An 18,707-nucleotide genomic window follows, 5' to 3' on the forward strand; every position below is an offset into this window, starting at 1 on the left:
GATAAAAGACTTTCATCCATCGAGTATAAATGTTTCTTAAATCTACTTTCTACTTCACTGAGGAGAAAGCAAAAAACACCCCCCGTAGGCAAACTTTGCCACAATACCAGAGAGGCTGTCGCCCCAAATATTGGTACTTGACTTTGATTGGCTGCCAGTAAATGCAGTGGTACCCCCCCTTATCTGCAATTTGGGGCTCATTAACATGTGAGGCCTGTGTCTAATCACTCAGAAATACTCCCCATAATCATAAATGTCATTTCTTAACAAACTTTTAAATTCTTAACCTTTCCATATACTTTTCATGTTTAGGAAACGTCACCTGATTAAAATAAAGCGGGTGTATTGTTTCCCCCTAACTGGCCTTCAGACTGGGCCCCCTTAGCTCATAACAAGGTTACAGATATATAGAAACATTGGGGTGTCACCCTGCTATAGTTCCAGGGGTACCCAGGGTACAAATAATCACTCACCCCAAATCTCCCCCTAACTGACCTTCAGACTTGGCCCCATTAGCTCATAACAAGGTTACAGATATATAGAAACATTGGGGTGTCACCCTGCTATAGTTCCAGGGGTACCCAGGACACAAATAAACACTCGCCCCAAATCTCCCCCTAACTGACCTTCAGACTGGGCCCCCTTAGCTCATAACAAGGTTACAGATATATAGAAACATTGGGGTGTCACCCTGCTATAGTTCCAGGGGTACCCAGGGTACAAATAAGCACTCACCCCAAATCTCCCCCTAACTGGCCTTCAGACTGGGCCCCCTTAGCTCATAACAAGGTTACAGATATATAGAAACATTGGGGTGTCACCCTGCTATAGTTCCAGGGGTACCCAGGGTACAAATAAGCACTCACCCCAAATCTCCCCCTAACTGACCTTCAGACTGGGCCCCTTAGCTCATAACAAGGTTACAGATATATAGAAACATTGGGGTGTCACCCTGCTATAGTTCCAGGGTACCCAGGACACAAATAAACACTCGCCCCAAATCTCCCCCTAACTGACCTTCAGACTGGGCCCCCTTAGCTCATAACAAGGTTACAGATATATAGAAACATTGGGGTGTCACCCTGCTATAGTTCCAGGGGTACCCAGGGTACAAATAAGCACTCACCCCAAATCTCCCCCTAACTGGCCTTCAGACTGGGCCCCCTTAGCTCATAACAAGGTTACAGATATATAGAAACATTGGGGTGTCACCCTGCTATAGTTCCAGGGGTACCCAGGGTACAAATAAGCACTCACCCCAAATCTCCCCCTAATTGACCTTCAGACTGGGCCCCCTTAGCTCATAACAAGGTTACAGATATATAGAAACATTGGGGTGTCACCCTGCTATAGTTCCAGGGGTACCCAGGGTACAAATAAACACTCACCCCAAATCTCCCCCTAACTGGCCTTCAGACTGGGCCCCCTTAGCTCATAACAAGGTTACAGATATATAGAAACATTGGGGTGTCACCCTGCTATAGTTCCAGGGGTACCCAGGGTACAAATAATCACTCACCCCAAATCTCCCCTAACTGACCTTCAGACTGGGCCCCCTTAGCTCATAACAAGGTTACAGATATATAGAAACATTGGGGTGTCACCCTGCTATAGTTCCAGGGGTACCCAGGGTACAAATAAGCACTCACCCCAAATCTCCCCCTAACTGACCTTCAGACTGGGCCCCCTTAGCTCATAACAAGGTTACAGATATATAGAAACATTGGGGTGTCACCCTGCTAGAGTTCCAGGGGTACAGATTTATAACAAGGTTGTTCCATCTTATCACCCTCCATGATTTGGGCCATGCTGTTTGGGTCGGTCCCTCTATGGGGGAAGTTTTGGAGCAGAAATCATTGGGGCCAAGTCATGTGATGATGAGGTTGTGGGGGGAGGGGCACTTTACACTGAAATGAACAATGATAAATATGACAATCGCATTCTGAGACAATTTACTTTTGGTCTTAATTTGTTATTTTTGTGGTTTTTGAATGATGTGGGATTTTGTCGCTGCAGGTGGAAAGTTGTGGTTTTGGGGTGCTGGGTTGTAATTAGGGGAGCAGGGTAAATAGTAGTGGGCTCTAGGGACAAGTCCAACAGGCATATTGCAGGCTGTACATATTATTATTATTATTATTATTGTTATTATTATTAATAAAGCACCTGATACAGGAAAGCTACAGATCCTGTCACTGCTGTTGGTGCAAGTGGATCCAGAAGAAAATCTTGTTGGATCATATGTGTCAGATAAAACCAATAATGTCATGTAAAGCACCAACAGCGAGAGCAGCGATGTACACAGAACAGAATGAGCGAGTCCCAAGTATCATTAGAGCCACAAGGTTCTTACCAGTTGCCCCCGGGTCGCACATAAGATCCAGCTCAGCACCAGGACGAGGTGAAATCCAGAAAGAAACATTTTCAGAAGCAGCAGGAGAAACACATGGGTCCGTGGGTCAGTGGGACAATCTGTGGCTCCGGTTCCAGTGGTCCCTGGACTGTGTTGAGGATCCGAGTGTTTGTGCAGAATTTATCGGTTGCCTTTTCCTGTGCATCACAGCAGCTGATTGTGCTCCGTAAGCAACAGTCTGAACCTCCAGTGTCTGTCGGCAAAGTGGGGGAAGAAAACAGGAACAGGGACGGATTTCCTTTCCCAAATCATTTCACAACAGGAAATATCAGCTCGACGTTACCGTGCGCCACCTACCGAGGCCCCACATGCACCCCCTGCCCCCCACAATTACTGCCAATAACCCACAGACAGGTGGACTGGGGGGGCTGTGCCACTTGTACAACAGCTGAGAGGTCACTTTCCCTTTATATAAACTGTGCAAGTGGAATTGGGAAAAAAACTTCATTGTGGGTAAAAAAACACACTTGCCCCCCAAATTACACTTTGCACACGGCCCCCCTTATGTCTCCATTTAAATTGTATTTTCACCTAAAGAAGCACAAGTGTAATTGATGTGTATTTCAACCAATCAGCTGCCACTGACCATCCCCCTCCCAACTGCCATTCCACTGGAATTATGGGGGGGCAATGCTACATTATGGGGGGCTTGTGCCTGTAATTGAACTTTACTCACATTTGTGAATGAGCCGTAGAGGCCACAGAAAAGCCAAACCTGAGAAGTGAAGCTATGATATAAAAATAATAATAACAATAATAATAATAATAATAATAGTAAAAATTATAATAATAATAATAATAATAGTAATAATAATAATAATAATACCAATGAAACACAAAACACTGGGGCTGGAGCTGCCATGGTGCTGCGTGGGTTCAGGGAGGCTCCACTTGCAGCACATCAAACACTTTGGGGCATATTTATCAAAGAGTGAAGTTAGAGACGCACAGTCCTCTAGTGGGAAATTCCCCCACTCTCCATTTATTTCTATGGGATTTTTAAAAGAGTATTTATCAATGGGTGAAAGTGAAAGTTCATCCTTTGATAACTATACCATTAAAAATCCCATAGAAATGAATGGAGAGTGGGGGAATTTCCCACTAGAGGACTGTGCGTCTCTAACTTCACTCTTTGATAAATATGCCCCTTCATCCCTTATCTGGGCTGCAGAACCTCCACATAATATAAATAGAACTCCCGGAAAGAAGAGAGTAGAGGGGCACTGACCCCCAAATCTGTGGCACCTATATCATCAATAAAGAGATCACTGGACTTTGGGATCCTCAGTCTGGGGGTCTTGTATCTTGTAACCCTACCTGGCCCTCAACTCACCCACTGACACGGGGTCTTAACCCCACTATTCCTCCTTGTTGGACCAAAGGATTTCTCACTACTTCCCCTGAGCCTTTCTTTTGCTCTAGAGGGACTGGAACAAACTGCCCATCACTAGCTGAACGTATCTAAACTTTAACTGCTGCACCTAGGGTTGCCTTCCTATATATTTATCTTTATTCCTATTAATAACATTGGGATCACTGACCTTCCTATATATTTATCTTTATTCCCTATTAATAACATTGGGATCACTGACCTTCCTATATATTTATCTTTATTCCCTATTAATAACACTGGGATCACTGACCTTCCTATATATTTATCTTTATTCCTATTAATAACATTGGGATCACTGACCTTCCTATATATTTATCTTTATTCCCTATTAATAACATTGGGATCACTGACCTTCCTATATATTTATCTTTATTCCCTATTAATAACATTGGGATCACTGACCTTCCTATATATTTATCTTTATTCCCTATTAATAACATTGGGATCACTGACCTTCCTATATATTTATCTTTATTCCCTATTAATAACATTGGGATCACTGACCTTCCTATATATTTATCTTTATTCCCTATTAATAACATTGGGATCACTGACCTTCCTATATATTTATCTTTATTCCCTATTAATAACATTGGGATCACTGACCTTCCTATAAATTTATCTTTATTCCTATTAATAACATTGGGATCACTGACCTTCCTATATATTTATCTTTATTCCCTATTAATAACATTGGGATCACTGACCTTCCTATATATTTATCTTTATTCCCTATTAATAACACTGGGATCACTGACCTTCCTATATATTTATCTTTATTCCCTATTAATAACATTGGGATCACTGACCTTCCTATATATTTATCTTTATTCCCTATTAATAACATTGGGATCACTGACCTTCCTATATATTTATCTTTATTCCCTATTAATAACATTGGGATGAAGTATCATTTTTATTGTCCAGGTCAGTAAAATCCCGACCATGTGGGAACCCTAACTGGAGCCCTGGGCCTGTAACAGAGAGGTGAGGTGACCCTGAGTTCTCTCTCTTTTATCTTTTATCTTTTAGGGCCTCGTGGGACCCCCTGCTTCGTTTGTAGTTATGCCTCTACCCATCATGCATCTCTGGTAGGAACGTGTGCCCAAGATGCCAGTCTGGTGCTGGGGTTGCCACCTTTCCTCCCGAATAAGTCAGGGGGGGAGCAGGGACCATGGCAGAGGTGGGGCAGTGATATAATAGGCGGGGCCATGATGTAGGGGGGCAGGTTGTGACGTTGGGGGTGGTGGGGCTATTTGGAAAACTGGGCAGGCAGTTTTGATCCAGACAGACCTTTAAAAAACTGGGCTATCCCAGTCCAAAGCTAATGGGTACCCGTGTGTATGTGCTGCTCACTGATCAGCAAGATGGGGGCTGGGAACAGTGTATATGTAATAGTGTATTATTGCCTCATTCATTAAGCAAATGGGGGTAAGAAACGACTTTGTCAATATGAAGATTTTCAATCATCCAGGTCATGGTATATCTAATATAAGTAAATCTAAATCAACTGGACTTGCTGAGTAATCAATGAAGACGTTTCACATCTGAGCAGCTTCTTCAGTACAACTGACTGGTGTGGGAAGTTCATATAAACTCTTCATCCAATCACAATGGCCCATTGTAACTCTTCAGAGAGGTGAAACTCACAGACGTGTAGATTGTGTGTAGTTACTGTGATAGGATTATCCAATGTGTCATGTGACTCCTACATACAGCTGCTACTTGTTACTTTGTCATCTATTTAATCTTGTCAATAAGATCTTTTTATATTTTTATATTCTTGTTGATAAAAATGCTAATGAGTCTTTGTACAACTGTCCCAATTGTAGAAAAAGGGCCAATAGGCCACTCAGCTCATGAATATGCTAATGAGCCCCCTGCCACTATAATAAAGCTAAATGGTCATTGGAGGAAATAAATCTCATGAATTACACACAATAGAGCAGATTGTGAGGATAAAGCAAATTGTCAATATAAATTGGATTTCAGAAAACATTCGATATGTCACTAATGGAGAGAATTAGGGAAATGGAACCACATTTAAGGCAACTATTTAGGTAATTTGACGGTTTTCGACTTACAATTCAATCCTTTATGAGGCAAATTTGTTTTGAGCAGTTTTGTTTTTTTTTGGTTTCTATACGTTTATGAAAAGGATGAAGAGAAAGCTCTGGGGAGTCGGGAGAGAAGGTGATTGTCTATGAGGTCCGACATCAATATTCCACAGTTTGGACTGAATTTGATCCGTTTCACTTTTTCTTTCATTCTATGGAACCGACAGACAATTTCATAATAAAACAAATTCTCTTTGTGCGGAAACTTGTCACTTAAATCATTTCAGCATAAAATGTTGTGACTTGTTGGAGAAAATCTTGTAAGAAATGGAAGTGGATTCCCAGGAAGTGGAAGAGATCTGTGTTATGTGTGTGTAACGTGTATAATGTGTGTTATGTGTGTGTAACGTGTATAATGTGTGTTATGTGTGTGTAACGTGTATAATGTGTGTTATGTGTGTGTAACGTGTATAATGTGTGTTATGTGTGTGTAACGTGTATAATGTGTGTTATGTGTGTGTAACGTGTATAATGTGTGTTATGTTGTGTGTAACGTGTATAATGTGTGTTATGTGTGTGTAACGTGTATAATGTGTGTTATGTGTGTGTAACGTGTATAATGTGTGTTATGTGTGTGTAACGTGTATAATGTGTGTTATGTGTGTGTAACGTGTATAATGTGTGTTATGTGTGTGTAACGTGTATAATGTGTGTTATGTGTGTGTAACGTGTATAATGTGTGTTATGTGTGTGTAACGTGTATAATGTGTGTTATGTGTGTGTAACGTGTATAATGTGTGTTATGTGTGTGTAACGTGTATAATGTGTGTAATGTGTGTGTAACGTGTATAATGTGTGTTATGTGTGTGTAACGTGTATTAATGTGTGTTGTTATGTAGTGTTGTAAGTGTAGTTTAATGTGGTAAGTGTATATTGTGTTAGTGTGGTATGTATAATGTGTGTTATTGGTGTAACGTGTATATGTATGTGTGTATGTGTGTTGTGTAACGTGTATAATGTGTGTTATGGTATAGTGAGTGTGTATAATGTGTTATGTGTTCTGTAATGTTATGTAATGTGTATAATGTGTTTATGTGTGTGTTTATAATGTGTGTTATGTTGTGTAACGTGTAAGTTGTATGTGTTTGTTTTAACGTGTTAATGTTGTGTTATGTGTGTGTAACGTGTATAATGTGTTTGTGTATGTGTTAACGTGTTATGTTGTTATGTTTTAGTTGATTGATCTGTGTATGTAATGGTGTTTGTGTGTATGTGTAATGTATTAGTGTTATGTGTATGGTGTGTAGTATAGTGTTTATTGTGTATTGTAGTGTGTAACGTGTATAATGTGTGTGTAGTGTATAACTGTTATAATGTGTGTTTGTGTAGTGTTATGTGATGTGTATGTATGTGTTGTGTGTGGTGTTTAAAGTGTATAATGTGTGTTATGTGTGTTGTAACGTGTATAATGTGTTGTGTATATGTGTGTTATGTATAATGTGTGTTTATGTGTTGTGTTGTAACGTGTATAATGATGTGTGTTAATGTGTGTGTATTGTTGTTGAATGTGTTATGTGTGTGTAACGTGTATAATGTGTGTATGTGTGTGTAAGTGTATAATGTTGTTAATGTGTGTGTATGTTAATGTGTGTTATTGTGTGTTTGTTGTGTAACGTGTATAATGTGTGTTATGTGTGTGTAAGTGTATAATGTGTGTTTGTGTGTGGTGTATAGTGTGTTAGTATGTGTATGTAATTGTTGTTAGTGTGTGTAACTGTATAATGTGTTTTGTGTGTGATGTTAATGTGTGTTATGTGTGTATGTATAATGTGTGTTATGTGTGATTAAGGTTTAGTTGTTTATGTTGTGTAACGTGTATAATGTGTGTTATGTGTGTGTTAAGTGTATAATGTTGTTATGTGTGTGTTATAAGTGTGTATGTAATGTTAATGTTTTATGTGTGTTGTAAGTGTAATGTATAATGGGTTTATGTGTGATGTAATGTGTATAATGTGTGTTATTATGTGTGTATGTGTAACTGTGTAATGTGTGTAATGTGTGTAATGTATGTGTTTTGTGTGTTATATGTGTGTTATGTGTGTGTAACGTTAATGTTGTTATGTGTGTGTAAGTGTTAATGTGTTATGTGTATGTTTAATGTATGGTAATGTGTTAATTGTGTATGTGTAACGTGTAATATGTGTTTTGTGTGTGTAACTGTAATTGTGGTGTAATGTATGTTTATGTGTGTTAAGTGTAACGTGTTAATGTGTGTTTATGTGTGTGTAACGTGTAATAAGTGTGTTATGTGTGTGTAACTGTATAATGTGTGTTATGTGTGTGTAACGTGTATAATGTGTGTTTGTGTGTGTGTAAATGTGTTATGTGTGTGTAATGTATATGTGTTAGTGTGTAAGTGTTATGTGTTATGTGTGTGTTAATGTTATTTGTGTGTAGTGTAATGTAACGTGTATGTTTTATGTTGTGTTTATTGTGTGTTGTAACGTGTATATGTGTGTTATGTGTGCTGTTAAGTGTTTGTGTTTGTGTGTTGAGTGTATAAGGTGTATGATGTGTAGTTAATGTTGTAGTGTGTTAACGTGTTTATATGTGTGTTTGTGTGGTAACGTTATAATTGTGTTTTGTGTTGTAATGTGTATAATATGTGTTATGTGTGTGGGGTAAATGTGTTTAAGTGTTATGTTGTTATGTGTGTTGTAATGTGTATAATTTGTTAGTGTATAAGTGTGTTAAGTTGTATTAATGTGTTTTGTGTGTGTGTTATAATGTGTATAGTGTGTAAGTTTTGGTGTATGGTGAACGTGTATAATGTGTTTTTGTGTTAACGTGTATAGTTGTATGTGTGTACGTTAAAGGTGTTAGTGTGTGTATTAATGTGTGTTATGTGTAACGTGTATAATGTGTGTTTGTGTGTCGTAACGTGTATAATGTGTGTTATGTGTGTTAACGTGTATAATGTGTTGGTGTTAACGTGTATAATGTGTGTTATGTGTGTGTAACGTGTATATGGTGTAATTGTGTGGTGTAACGTGTATAATGTGTGTTATGTGTGTGTAACGTGTATAATGTGTGTTATGTGTGTGTAACGTGTATAATGTGTGTTATGTGTGTGTAACGTGTATAATGTGTGTTATGTGTGTGTGTAACGTGTATAATGTGTGTTATGTGTGTGTGTGTAATGTGTATAATGTGTGTTATGTGTGTGTAACGTGTATAATGTGTGTAATGTGTGTGTAACGTGTATAATGTGTGTTATGTGTGTGTAACATGTATAATGTGTGTTATGTGTGTGTAACGTGTATAATGTGTGTTATGTGTGTGTAACGTGTATAATGTGTGTTATGTGTGTGTAACGTGTATAATGTGTGTTATGTGTGTGTAACGTGTATAATGTGTGTTATGTGTGTGTAACGTGTATAAGGTGTGTTATGTGTGTGTGTAACGTGTATAAGGTGTGTTATGTGTGTGTGTAACGTGTATAATGTGTGTTATGTGTGTGTAACGTGTATAATGTGTGTTATGTGTGTGTAACGTGTATAATGTGTGTTATGTGTGTGTAACGTGTATAATGTGTGTTATGTGTGTGTAACGTGTATAATGTGTGTTATGTGTGTGTAACGTGTATAATGTGTGTTATGTGTGTGTGTAACGTGTATAATGTGTGTTATGTGTGTGTGTAACGTGTATAATGTGTGTTATGTGTGTTGTAATGTGTATAATGTGTGTTATGTGTGTGTGTAACGTGTATAATGTGTGTTATGTGTGTGTAACGTGTATAATGTGTGTTATGTGTGTGTAACGTGTATAATGTGTGTTATGTGTGTGTAACGTGTATAATGTGTGTTATGTGTGTGTGTAACGTGTATAATGTGTGTTATGTGTGTGTGTAATGTGTATAATGTGTGTTATGTGTGTGTAACGTGTATAATGTGTGTTATGTGTATGTAACGTGTATAATGTGTGTTATGGGTGTGTGTCACGTGTATAATGTGTGTTATGTGTGTGTGTAACGTGTATAATGTGTGTTATGTGTGTGTGTAACGTGTATAATGTGTGTTATGTGTGTGTAACGTGTATAATGTGTGTTATGTGTGTGTAACGTGTATAATGTGTGTTATGTGTGTGTGTAACGTGTATAATGTGTGTTATGTGTGTGTGTAACGTGTATAATGTGTGTTATGTGTGTGTACCGTGTATAATGTGTGTTATGTGTATGTAACGTGTATAATGTGTGTTATGTGTGTGTAACGTGTATAATGTGTGTTATGTGTGTGTGTAACGTGTATAATGTGTGTTTTGTGTGTGTAACGTGTATAATGTGTGTTATGTGTGTGTGTAACGTGTATAATGTGTGTTATGTGTGTGTGTAACGTGTATAATGTGTGTTATGTGTGTGTGTAACGTGTATAATGTGTGTTATGTGTGTGTGTAACGTGTATAATGTGTGTTATGTGTGTGTGTAACGTGTATAATGTGTGTTATGTGTGTGTAACGTGTATAATGTGTGTTATGTGTATGTAACGTGTATAATGTGTGTTATGTGTGTGTAACGTGTATAATGTGTGTTATGTGTGTGTGTGACGTGTATAATGTGTGTTATGTGTGTGTGTGACGTGTATAATGTGTGTTATGTGTGTGTGTGACGTGTATAATGTGTGTTATGTGTGTGTAACGTGTATAATGTGTGTTATGTGTGTGTAACGTGTATAATGTGTGTTATGTGTGTGTAACGTGTATAATCTGTGTTATGTGTGTGTGTAACGTGTATAATGTGTGTTATGTGTGTGTAACGTGTATAATGTGTGTTATGTGCGTGTAACGTGTATAATGTGTGTTATGTGTGTGTAACGTGTATAATGTGTGTTATGTGTGTGTAACGTGTATAATGTGTGTTATGTGTGTGTAACGTGTATAATGTGTGTTATGTGTGTGTAACGTGTATAATGTGTGTTATGTGTGTGTAACGTGTATAATGTGTGTTATGTGTGTGTAACATGTTTGCAATGTGTATATCGTGTGTGTAACATGTATAACGCGTGTGTAACGTGTGTAATGTTTGTGTTAATGTGTCTCTGTGTAATTGATTGTCTCTTCAGTTTCAGATCTTTTGTTGGTTTGTGAAACATTTTCTGGCACATTCTCTGAGCACTAAGGGCAACACTGGCTTTGGAATTTTCTGTGTTTTGTATCTTGTTGTGAATGAGAAGTAAATGAGACTGTTAGTAAACATAACCCTTTGCCCCTGTTTGGTGCCTGTAAGTGATGTGTATGGATTCATTATGTTCTATGGCTTCTACAGTCTGGGCCATATATGGGCTCCAGAAACTGAGATTATTCTTATATTATTATATTCTTATATTACTGTATTACTAAATTACTATATTCTTATATTACTATATTACTATATTACTATATTACTATATTACTAAATTACTATATTCTTTTATTCTAATATTACTATATTACTATATTGCTATATTATTATATTACTATATTACTAAATTACTATATTCTTATATCTTTATATTACTATATTCTTATATTACTATATTACTATATTACTATATTGCTTTATTATATTACTATATTGCTATATTATTATATTACTATATTACTAAATTACTATATTCTTATATCTTTATATTACTATATTCTTATATTACTATATTACTATATTACTATATTCTTATTGTAAGAAACCTACCCTGGTGGTCTAGTGGGCAGCGGGGTCCACGCTGCGTCCTTGGCGTTGACGCCCGCTGCGCCGCTCCTGTCCTCCCCTTGCCGGTGCCATCTTTGATCCCTAGGGCGCGCCTCTTAAAGGTACAGGCACGCTGGCGTGTTGGCGCCAGTGCGCGTTGACGCACGTTTTGGCGCAAACTTTGACGATATTTAAGGCCCATTCAGACCTGTAGCCAGTGCCTGTTATAGGATCTTATCCTGTGGTTTCCTGAGCTTTGTGCTACCTGTTCCTGAATTGCTATCCTGACTGATTACCCGTGTTTGACCCTGCCTGTTCTTGAGTACTCTGCATTCTGTATCCTGACCCTTGCCTGCCTACGACAACTCTTCCTGCTTAACCCCTTGATTGACAACCCAGTTCGACCCTTGCCTGCCTGACGATTCTGATATCCGCCTGCCTCGACCCAGCCTGTCTGACCATCCTTCTGCCTTATCCAGTCTGTCTGATTATTTGGTTCTGACCCCTTGCCTGCCTGACGATTCTGTTATCTGCCTGTCCTGATCCGGTCTGTTCCGTTTCCACCAGACGCCTTGTCCTTGACCTTCTGCCCAAAGACTCTTGCTATCCGGTCGTGCCCCAGTTAAGCTGAGGGCTCCTCCTCCCGAAGCCCAACGGTGGTCACACTACTGGTGAAGCCGAGCCGAGACCAGCGTCCTTGACACTTGTTCTGGTATTGGGTGCCGGCCGTGACACTTATATTACTATATTACTAAATTACTATATTCTTATATTCTTATATTACTATATTGCTATATTATTACTGTATATTACTATATAGCTATATTACTATATTCTTATATTACTATATTACTATATTGTTATATTACTTTATTGCTATATTCTTATATTACTATATTACTATATTGCTATATTATAATATTACTACAGGTATATTACTATATTACTATATTATAATATTACTATATTACTATATTACTATATACTTGTATTACTATATTAACATTTTCTTATATTACTTTATTCTTATATTACTATATTACTATATTCTTATATTACTATATTACTATATTACTATATACTTGTATTACTATATTACTATATTATAAATTACTATATTACTATATAATTGTATTACTATATTACCATTTTCTTTATATTACTATATTACTATATTACTATATTACTATATTACTATATTACCATTTTCTTATATTACTATATTCTTATATTACTATATTACTATATTCTTTGCACCCACAATAATACTGGCAATAGTAAAGCATCATTTGGCTGTTTAGGAGGAGCTGACAATGGGGGGGGGGAGAGACAATGAGCGTCAGACACACCAGGAAAACACACAGTGGGCTGGGGGGGGGCTACTGAGATAATTCCCAGTGGTGTGTGGTGCCCCTATAACCTGCTAATATGACCCAGTATTAGGGTTCTGTGGGGGAGGGGCAGCCGTTGTTACACAGGCTCCATGCAGTCTAAGGTGGAGCAGGTAACGAGGCCCCACATTCTGCAATTTTTTGTCTTTAGCACGTAATTTTAACGACATTTTTTCTGAATTTGTCTTAAACTCCTACTAATCTTGTCAGTCAGACGTCAAATTCGAATTTCCGGGGGAGGGGGTTATTTTACATCATTTTTTTGGGATGTTTGTGTAATTTAATTTCAGTAACAAGATATAAGGGTCTAATTACAAAAAATACTATTTTGCTTAATATAGGGATTTGTTGTATAGGGATCAAGTGCTGCTAAAACTAAAACATTGACTGGGAGGCTTTACTTTTCCTTTAGATTTTTATAATATATTCACTCAAGTTGCTGATAATGGCTCATTCATTAAGCTAAAACAAGTCAAATAACACAACTGTAGGTTAAAATGATATAAAATACACTTTTTTTGTTTAAGCCGTGTTTTACTTATTTAGTTAATGAGTCTGTTACATCTATAGGGAGAGACTAGAAAATGCGGATCCCAATTAATATGCTAATAATTCCCCAATGGGGCACCTACAGGAGGAGTGAAATGAACATTGGGAGAACCAAAGTAGATTATATTAGAATTGATCTGACACACGGGGAAGTTATACTGAGCTTTTTAAAATGTTGGGAGAAAATGTTGTTTAAAATGTCGTTTTTGTGCCATTTTTGGGCAGGAACATTTGCACTGGTTCCCACAGTTCCCTCTCTACATGGAGCACTGGGGATGGGGGGCTGATGTGAGTGGGGGAGGGTCTGACAGTGAGTGGGGGGAGGGTCTGACAGTGAGTGGGGGAGGATCTGACAGTCAGTGGGGGGAGGATCTGACAGTGAGTGGGGGGAGGGTCTGGCGGTGAGTGGGGGGAGGGTCTGACAGTGAGTGGGGGGAGGGTCTGACAGTGAGTGGGGGGAGGGTCTGACAGTGAGTGGGGGGAGGGTCTGGCGGTGAGTGGGGGGAGGGTCTGACAGTGAGTGGGGGGAGGGTCTGACAGTGAGTGGGGGGAGGATCTGACAGTCAGTGGGGGGAGGATCTGACAGTGAGTGGGGGGAGGGTCTGACAGTGAGTGGGGGGAGGATCTGACAGTGAGTGGGGGAGGGTCTGACAGTGAGTGGGGGGAGGATCTGACAGTCAGTGGGGGAGGATTTGACAGTGAGTGGGGGGAGGGTCTGGCGGTGAGTGGGGGGAGGGTCTGACAGTGAGTGGGGGGAGGGTCTGACAGTGAGTGGGGGGAGGGTCTGACAGTGAGTGGGGGGAGGGTCTGGCGGTGAGTGGGGGGAGGGTCTGACAGTGAGTGGGGGGAGGGTCTGGCTGTGAGTGGGGGAGTGTCTGACAGTGAGTGGGGGGAGGGTCTGAAAGTGAGTGGGGGGAGGGTCTGGCGGTGAGTGAAGGGGGCAGCAGCAAACAAGTAGATGGGGGGGTGGCATGTGTGGAAAATGTTTTGTGGCCCCATTAGGCGCCTGTATCTATTGGCCAAATCGAAAAACTTTTCTATAGGGAAGATTTCAGTTGAATAGTTTATGTCTGAGACGTAGAGCCCCCCCCAGGTAGTCCAATGTGAATCAGTTGAGCCAATGTCAGACGTGTGTCCCACTCAGTCGCGTGGGGGGGTTACTAATGACATGACTTTATCAGGTGGGTGGGGTTCCATTGTGTATAGCCCCATCCTCTGCAGCGGCGCAGTACACAGTGAGGGGGACAATGGGGGCTTGGCTTGCGGAGCTTACAATCTAATAGAACACGGGAACATTTCATTGTGATTTTGATTCACTAGTAACGGGCTCAGGAGAAGACCTGGGGGCCATTTTCCTACATATGGGTGATTTTGCTGCATTTTGGGGTGAGTGGGGGAGAAGAAGTTCCTGTGAGTGGGGAGAGACCAGGGGCCCATTAGCCTTTGTACAAACTCAATAGAACAAGACATTCCTCATTCTTCTCTGCAGTTGCCTGGCAGCCGGGAATTCTGGGACATTTAACAAACAAACTCAGCTCAGTGGGATCAGCATTTGGGAAGAGGAACGAGGAGACAAGGTAAAGGGGTTTCTTTATTTCATGGGGGGCCGCAGGGGACTCTGCGCAGCTCAAGTGGCTGCCGGACTCTAGGGGGAATGTCTTCTGTCCTTCTGTCTGGCCACATTCTGCCCCGGGAAGCCCCTCGGAATCATGATGGGGATTAATTGTCCCCCCTGTGCAGTGTCACTGTGGGACAGTGTTATAGAATGACTCATTCTTAGCAACGTTTCAATTGGTCTTCATTATTTATTTTATAGTTTTCTAATTATTTGCCTTTTTTCTGACTCTTTACAGCTATCAAATGGGGGTCACTGACCCCATCTAAAAAACTCTGTAAGGCTACAAATGTATTGTTATTATTACTTTTTATTCCTCATCTTTCTATTCAGTCCTCTCCTATTCATATTCCAGTCTCTTATTCAAATCAGTGAATGGTTACTAGTGGAATTTGGACCCTAGCAACCAGACAGCTGAATTTGCAGAGCTGCTGAATAAAAAGCTAAATATGTCAAAAACCACAGGTAATAAAAAAAGGAAAACCAATCACTTTCTCCTGTAACTCACATTGGACTTTATGTTGGTTCCAGCTTTGGGGGGGGGGGGGTAATTATCTCTTTGATTAAATGGTAGAGATTTATTTTATCAGAAGCTGAAATTTTAAAGGAGAAGGAAATGCCCCTCACAATGTGCTGCTGAGGAGGGTTGCGGGGAGTTGTAGCCTGAGCGATGCACATGGGATTTTACAGGTCATTTTTCTTTCTTTTTACAAAGTCAAATCTGTGAGGCATTAAAGCAAATAAAAAAGTAGAGTGTAAGCTTATTGTATTCAGTTAAGGAAAATCAATGTGAATCCATTCTCTTTAAAGGGGATCTATTTTGCCTCTGTCTGCCCAGAAATGTGTTACTGTTGTTCCCCTGCTGCCTGTAACCCCATCCTGTGTGGGAGTCTCTGGCTCAGTCAGTCGCCCACAGAGCTAACAATCTAAGTGCTGTTGGTAGAAGTACAGGGAAAGAAGCCGAGTTCCCACATATTTTATACAGAGCCCCCCTGCCCCATGGATAAAAGGACTTTGGCATAAGGACTGAGCCTTTTCCCTATATTTCCCTATATATTATTATGAGCCCCCCAGTAGCCCACAGGACTCGTTGGACTCCATGTTGGTGGGTGTTGATGGCAGTAATGGGTGGCAGGGCCATAGCTACAGTCAAATTCATTTCTTAGGTTTTAATTAACCCCCCCCCATCCAAAGTGATATAAAGTGTGGGGTACTTTTTTGGGTTTGGCAAGAAATGAATTTCTTATACAACTGCCATTACCTGAAGCCATTCAATGCTGTGTAATTAGGCAAACACATGAGGGTCTGCTCCCCCCTCAGGGCACCCCTGAATCTGCTGAATCCCCTGAATCTGCTGAATCCCCTGAATCCCCCTGAATCCCCCTGAATCCCCTGTATCCCCTGTGCTGCTCATTTGCATGATAATGTCCCAGACACAGGACAGATCCGTCTCTCGGAGGAAATGGGGGATTTAGAGGCTAAAGCAGGAAATTCTGGTTATGTGAGAAAACAGCTTCTCTGGGCTGAAGTCTGGGCTGAACGAGCTGCAGGGACATTACAGTCCAGCTGTGCATTCTGGGACATTACAGTCCAGCTGTGCATTCTGGGACATTACAGTGCAGCTGTGCATTCTGGGACATTACAGTCCAGCTGTGTATTCTGGGACATTACAGTCTAGCTGTGCATTCTGGGCCATTACAGTGCAGCTGTGCATTCTGGGCCATTACAGTGCAGCTGTGCATTCTGGGACATTACAGTCTAGCTGTGCATTCTGGGCCATTACAGTGCAGCTGTGCATTCTGGGCCATTACAGTCCAGCTGGGCATTCTGGGACATTACAGTCCAGCTGTGCATTCTGGGACATTACAGTGCAGCTGTGCATTCTGGGACATTACAGTGCAGCTGTGCATTCTGGGACACGTGTCCAACATTCCAGCAACAACAAAGCATTGGGTGACAACCCTAATTCCTTGGCCCCAACCATAAGAGATGAGTTTAGCAGATTGTCAGTAGATCCACATTCCAGGAATCCCACGGGGTCAGTGGGGAGTCCGACCATAGGGGAGGGGGGGGGTCATATTTGGGGAGAACAGTGAAATTGTAGGAGGAAATCCCTTTGGAATCATTGGGAATGAGTTGGGGTCAGACTTACTGGCACAGACCTGCAGTAGACGAGGACTCATTGCTCCTGTGCCCCCTGTCCAAGTGTTTTGGTTGATCCGGTGAAGAGCCCCCAGGAGAATAAGGAATGAGGCTGGGGGGGGGGAGAGACTGAGGAACCTACAGAACCAATGGAAAGTATTTGGCCAAGTACAAACTCGTGTCTGGAAGAACCTGCCCCAGTGACTAATCACCTGGATCTTCCCTCCGCCCTGTGCAAATACCAAGTCACGGCTCCTCCCTGTCACAAGGGGCTCCCTGTGTATTGTCTGGGGCAATAAGCTCGACCAGTGGCCACACCCCTCCCCCATTTACTCCTGTTTGTCCCCAGGTCACACCCCTCCCCCATATTGTTTGTCCCCAGGTCACACCCCTCCCCATTTACTCCTGTTTGTCCCCAGGTCACACCCCTCCCCTATTTACTCCTGTTTGTCCCCAGGTCACACCCCTCCCCCATATTGTTTGTCCCCAGGTCACACCCCTCCCCATTTACTCCTGTTTGTCCCCAGGTCACACCCCTCCCCCATTTAGTCCTGTTTGTCCCCAGGTCACACCCCTCCCCTATTTACTCCTGTTTGTCCCCAGGTCACACCCCTCCCCATATTGTTTGTCCCCAGGTCACACCCCTCCCCCGTATTGTTTGTCCCCAGGTCACACCCCTCCCCCGTGTTGTTTGTCCCCAGGTCACACCCCTCCCCCATATTGTTTGTCCCCAGGTCACACCCCTCCCCCATATCATTTAATCCTGCTTGTCCCCAGTTTCAGTGAATAATTTGGGTAATAAATGTAATATAAAATAAAAGTAGAAAATGAATGTAAATAACAAAAGTGCTGGTGGGATCACACAGAGGAAGTTGATTGCAGTTTAGAGCAGTTTTAGACTGACATTATCAGGGTCGGAGAGTCAGTGATCCTGTCCGGTGCCTGTGCACTTCCTGTATAATCACTTAACCCTTGACTTGCTGACTCACAGACACAAGTCTAATAAAACAAATATCTCTGAAACTGAATGGATGTAAATTGCACAAATGCTCTGAGGAGCCCCCCGAGGAACTTTCCATAGTGGGTGTCAGGACAGTAAAGTGAGGGCCCCCGAGTCAATGGACATCAGCTCAGTTTTGGGGTCCCCTTTAAATTATCAGTAGAGCAAAGAGCCGGTGATTGGGGAGATTGGACAAGTTGTTGTCACTTCTGACACTTTCTTTCCTGTTTTTGTGTTTCGGGAAAACATCAATTTTCAGAGAAATCTTTGAACTTTTATTGCTGAGCTCAGTGTGTGGCACAAAGTCAGTTGGGAAATGTCATCACCAGCAGGGGGGTCAGGGGACCCCGAGTCATCACTGAGTATACAGGACAGGCACTAACCCCCCAGTGATCACTGAGTATACAGGACTGGCACTAACTCCCAGT

The 18,707-nt window shown here is 41.1% G+C and overlaps 2 protein-coding genes across 2 annotated transcripts in view; one reads left to right on the forward strand and one right to left on the reverse strand.

Annotated features, from left to right (window-relative positions):
* Window positions 1-17,633, reverse strand: part of LOC108705352 (stabilin-1-like) — a 145,973-nt gene extending 128,340 nt beyond the window's left edge. Inside the window, exons 1-2 of the mRNA XM_041591026.1 lie at window positions 17,290-17,633; window positions 2,351-2,603 (exon numbers count right to left, since the gene is read on the reverse strand). Coding sequence (XP_041446960.1) covers window positions 2,351-2,419 — 69 coding nt within the window. The 5' untranslated portion in view covers window positions 2,420-2,603; window positions 17,290-17,633. The remainder of the gene's footprint in view (window positions 1-2,350; window positions 2,604-17,289) is intronic.
* The window catches only part of LOC108705354 (neural cell adhesion molecule L1-like protein), a 57,566-nt gene continuing 53,804 nt past the window's right edge, over window positions 14,946-18,707 (forward strand). The window contains exon 1 of the mRNA XM_018242196.2: window positions 14,946-15,099. The gene's annotated coding sequence lies outside the window, so the exon portion shown is untranslated. The remainder of the gene's footprint in view (window positions 15,100-18,707) is intronic.

This window comes from Xenopus laevis, chromosome 4L, assembly GCF_017654675.1.
Source record: "Xenopus laevis strain J_2021 chromosome 4L, Xenopus_laevis_v10.1, whole genome shotgun sequence".
Taxonomy (NCBI): domain Eukaryota; kingdom Metazoa; phylum Chordata; class Amphibia; order Anura; family Pipidae; genus Xenopus; species Xenopus laevis.